Source organism: Chelonoidis abingdonii, chromosome 9 (assembly GCF_003597395.2).
Source record: "Chelonoidis abingdonii isolate Lonesome George chromosome 9, CheloAbing_2.0, whole genome shotgun sequence".
NCBI lineage: Eukaryota > Metazoa > Chordata > Testudines > Testudinidae > Chelonoidis > Chelonoidis abingdonii.
In genome coordinates this window covers 66720041-66725362 of record NC_133777.1, presented here as the reverse complement: position 1 = coordinate 66725362, position 5322 = coordinate 66720041, and the positions used below count along the sequence as shown (strand labels likewise).

The window sequence follows — 5322 nt, the reverse complement described above, 5'->3', positions numbered from 1 at the left end:
CCACTACTGGTGGTGTTAATGTTATCTAATATGAGAAAGAGTGGCAAGGCTGTTTACCAATTAGATCAGGGCACCAGGAGTCTGGATTCTTGGTTCTAATTCCAAGCATTGCCACACATTTTCTGTGTGACTTCAGAAGTTCACAGCTGTACCTCAGATTCCACAGCAGCATAATGAGTATAATACCTACCTCACATGAGGTAAATAAAGGTTAGTCAGTATTTGTAAAGTGCTTTTCAATTGCTATAGACTTATAAGGTAAGTTTTTTGGGGCAGAGATTGTCATTTTCTGGAAGTCCATACAATGCCCAGCGCAACAGAGCTCCAGTGTGGTTGGGTTTCAGGTGCTACTGCAAAATAAATGTTAAATAATAATATTCAGGATGAAAGGAGCTATAGTGTAGTGAAGGAAACCAGAGACTTCTTTTTGGCCTGTGAAGTGGCTGGATTGCTCTAAGTGTTCACATGCTTTCCCATGACTGAGTTATACAACCTTCCTCCCCACTTGTGTATTATATTGCTGCACATTTGACTTTTCTTGTGGAGAAAAATGGTACATTTGCTCCAGACTAAATTAAAAATGATCCTGGAATTTTTCATATTTTTGGGGGCCTTGCTTGCTAATACCATTACTGGAGAGGGTAAAGGAGACATATGAGGGAATACCTACATATCAAGATAAGGATGATATACCCCTATATTTGATCTTTGTAGCATTTTATTGCCCTACACTTATTTTTCTAATTAGATAGACTCTTCATGGCAAGATCCAATTTTTGCAGGGGAGACAAGTGATTTGCTGACAGACAAAAATGTTGAATTCACTTATTTACTTAGAGCACTGTACACTTTTGATGAGCACATTCCAGTAAAAATGTAGAAACACTGAGTATTAGATTGCACAGAATTATATTAAAAACGTCTCTCTGCTTAACAAGACAAAAGCCAATATTCTAGAGGACTGGAAGGTGAACTTTTGTGGTTGCACATCTAAGGATCTTCTGATGCCACTCCTATTAAATTTGTAATTTTAGCAAAGAAAAGTTTATATGTCTGATAATTCTGCTTGTCCTTACACATGAAAGTTTTTCTGAAGCTAGGGAGGACTGGAGTTTTTTATATCAGTTATATGCTGCTGAGTCATCCTTACTTGTAAAAAATAAACTTTACTGCCACATCTGTAAAAAATGCAGCACAACAGTATTGTAACTATTTGGTATTTCTCAAAATCAATCAAGCTTTGAGATCTCTGAAGCCACATTAACTCAGTCTAGGTATATGGCTTCATTATTTACTTTCAGTTTTGTTTGCACTGCGCCTGAATAATTTATAGCACTTCACAACTGATAGCATTTGGGGGATTTTTTTCTAATTTAGAGAAGTTATTCCCACAGAAAGCAAGTCATTCTCCAGTGTAGCTCATCTAATGATTCCTGCTTTGATTTCTTCACCCTTACAAACTTGTGATTCCAGAAAATGTTATGCACTTTAGATATATAATATAGTTAGAAACCACACAGTCAGTACATGTGATACTGTCTGGAGTGATGATGCATCATGACACAATGAAGGAAAACCTTTCTGGAAGGGATACCCTCCTCAGCAATTATTCCAAAATTAAAGGCATATAAAGGAGAAGGAATACCTACAGATCTCTGCACTAACTAATCTTCAGAAAAAAATGTAAATTATTAAACAGGAAATGCCTTATATAGGATCCTACTCCTAATGTAATCTTTGTTGATTTTCTCTTGGTACATGCTGTTAGGTTGTTTGCTTTATTTAGAAATCATTTAAAAATGTCTGCTGGAAATCTGTATTGTATGCTTAAACTTGTATGTACAATAAAAAGAGGATAATAAAATTTATTCTAAGAAAGTTTTATGTCCACTCCAAATTAATCTTCATTTTACTTTAATAAAATGTTCACAGGAATAAACAGCAGGAACTTACAAATACAAAAGATTTGCTCTTGTTTCACTCATACTGGAGTGCAGATAATTTGTCTTAGGACCTGGTGCTGCAGAGACTTACACATGTGATTAAATTTATGCACTGAGTAGTCCCTCTGAAGTCAGTAGTATAAGACACAGTGCAAAGTCTTTGTAGGATTGGAACTCGCCAAATCTGAACTGGAAGCCTAATTTTCTACTATGACTGCTTATGCTGCCATGTACAAATAGCATACCAGTAAAATTAGTACACAACACTGAAATATGGTATAATGAACTAAGAACCAACAGACCAGAGTTCTTATTTTGGAGAGGCTCTTTTAAAATAACATTGACAACTTTCACACTCATTATGGTCTTGCTCCTGCTCTTTTTGAAGTCACGGGGAATTTTGAATGAATCTAAATATTTAAACATAAATGCCCATTTTATTAGAATATTTACAAAATTATATATATTTTAAGAAAAATAATGCAGCATTCTAAAAAGCTCATATATGAATGAAGGATTTTCCACTCCATTAATACTCTGCATATTGAACATTGTACATCAAGTTAAACATGACTGTTGAAACAATGAGTACCTGAAAGAGATGTTTATTTTTGGACTGTGTGGATGTTCTGAGGGAACCACTAAGACAAAATGAAATTCCTCATCCAGAGTCCAAAAATGTAGGGAGACCCTAAAAATGTAGCAGAAGCATTTCCGCACACTGATTTCAGTAGTCGAGTTTGTGCAGAAATGATTCCACTAGATTCATAGAGTACATTTTTGAGGCAATGGCAGCTTGTCACTTCATCATCTTTTTGACCTTCTCCAGCTCCTCTATGGATTTCCACTCCTGTCTGATTGATAAAAGCTAAAAAATTAAAAAGAACAATACGAAGAGCAAATTATTAAAAACCAAACAGTTATCCTCTCTAAATATACAGTAAGTTACGTAGGTTTTTTACACTGAACAGCAATTTATACAATCTCTTGTATATGAAGGTAGTCTAATAAGTAATTTACTTTCTCTTTTTACAAGTAAATAGAAGTACCACTGAGCAATATATTTTCTTCATTAATTATCAAAAAAATTAGCATTTCAAATGAAAAAAAATTACAGTCTATGCACAGTAAATAGTTACACCATTCACAATAAATTTTTGCCTACTAAGCCTGACTCTCCACACATATCTTAGGACTTTAAGAATGACGTAATTAAGAACCATAATATTAGGTTATTTCTGATTTTATGAACACACAGGGCTTAGCCATGTATACCCAAAACACACACTGAAATCAGTGTACTGTAGTAAACAGGAGTTGCATTTGCTCAGCACTTTGCAGAATTAGACCAGGAATGTAGATTTGATCGTATTCTTCTATTAACATTCTGATCACTCATACACTCTAAATATATTTATATACATTCATTTAATCTCTAATGAAATAGAATATAGTTAATTGGCATTACACTCAATACCAACTTTTATGGACTAAATTATTTTATTCGTTACCTTTTGGGGCTGGTTAGGATTCACATTTTCCCAAGGTTCTGGATTGCCAGACTTGTTAACGCTAAAAAAGAATTATGAAATTCATTGTAGGAAAAATAAAGACGATGTTTTAGGGCCTGATCTTGCACACCCTTAGTCAGCTGACTAGTCTCACTAGCTTCAGTGTAACTATTGATTGTGGGAAAAACTACTTGCATGAATAGAGGTTTACAGCATTAGGCCATTAGCCTTGGCAGAGAGACTGGCTTTTATTTGTAGTTTGTATCCCAGAAATGCTGTCATTGCTTAATAAATAATAATACTATGTTGTGGTTTAGGTAACAGTTACTGGAATTCTTAGCCTTGCGGCTAAGGATCCAGTCATGCTCACAGGTCAATTTTAAAACTGCTATGGACTTAAATGTTTCAAGCTTGGGCCCTAAATTAATAGTCAAACCATTTTAAAGAAAAAAAGCAGTACTTGAATGGGTATCAAAATTCTGCTATCTAGATATGAACAATAGCAGTCTGTTATTTAATGATCTGATTTAATATCTCAAAGAGAGATTTATTAATAAAATACCTTGAATGAGATTATGGTAAAGGAATGAGATGATAAAGGAAGTGAAGGCTGGGTTATTGGCTATTGGAAATGACATATTGTGATCTGTGTACCTCTGTCGCAGAAGAAAAAAATGTAAAAAGACGATTCCTTTTCAACACATTCCTCTATTTGAGACATGTTAAATGCTATTTGAATTCACTATTGAAAACTTTGCACAAGAACATTTCAGCTCAAACTACATTTATAGTGAAGACAAAAAATAAATTTTCTTAGCAACAAATTCAAAATTTAATCCAGTTTGGGAATAACAGACTGGAGTAAATTCTTTACAAAAATATAATAGAAGATTAAGACATTAATTTAAAAAATCTGCTGTCAGATCTTCCCTAATTCTCCCCTCCCCACTCTGATACCTTGATGTCAATCAGGAGTACCTGTTTAGCAAAGAAAACTCCATACCAAGCATATAACTCAGAGAAATATGGAATGGATTATGCTTACATCACATCACTTTTGGTGCATAGGGCATACAGGGAAGCAGCTAGGGCCCCAACTGCTGCAAAGCCCACAAAACCAATCAAAGGAATGAGCTGAAAGACATAAAGTTAGAAAACAAGGCTTTCAAGAATAAAACGTCTCTCTTAGTGGCCCATGCACACTGAAGACATGAATTAAAAAGCTTTAAAGAAAGTGAAACTGCCGCAAAGAAAGGCATAACATATATGCCGATTACACCATCTCACTGCCACAACTTCTGCACATTCATCATTTAATTTTAAAGTGCATTTTATTAATCTGGCAAACCTCACGTTTTAATGTAACCTCTTCAACATACACTTGTTTATAGGACTCTTTGTCAGTGCCAGGATGGCAGATCGGATCATTTTAGGACAAGGCTCTTTTGCAAACTTACTTCTTTGTTTTTCCTTAGCAGTTGGAAAAAGCCCAAGTTGGCCATAGCGGCAGCTGTAGACCTGAAATAGAGGGTATCCAGTTACAATCTCATCGGTGAGGCAATTTAGGTGCCACAACTAGCAGAGGCTATTACACACTTGCTACATAATTCCCTATCACCCTGCGGGTCACAACCACCAATCCACTATCCCAGATGCACTCTGCCGCTTGAGGCAAGGGAGCCTGCATTTACCTGGCCAGGAGAGGGGAGAAGCTGCACTGCAGACAAAGCCTTAGCTGGGGGAGGCGTCCAGCCTTTTATATAGCCCTGCTCACACCCCAGGAGGCTGGCGGTGTCCCAAGTCACGTAACCCAGTGCAGAGCTCGTACAGACTGGTGCACAACTTCCCGTTGCGGTCTCCTGTCCCTG

General features: G+C 36.1%; 1 protein-coding gene across 1 annotated transcript; it reads right to left on the bottom strand.

Moving 5' to 3' along the window:
* Positions 1-1897: 1897 nt before the first annotated feature.
* Positions 1898-5313, bottom strand: C9H15orf48 (chromosome 9 C15orf48 homolog). Its single transcript, XM_075069671.1, has 5 exons — positions 5146-5313; positions 4912-4972; positions 4500-4588; positions 3455-3515; positions 1898-2811 (listed from the first exon to the last, which is right to left on the bottom strand). Exons 2-5 carry the CDS (start codon positions 4954-4956, stop codon positions 2743-2745), a joined length of 264 nt encoding a protein of 87 aa, XP_074925772.1. The 5' UTR covers positions 4957-4972; positions 5146-5313; the 3' UTR covers positions 1898-2742.
* Between the last annotated feature and the right edge of the window lie 9 nt (positions 5314-5322).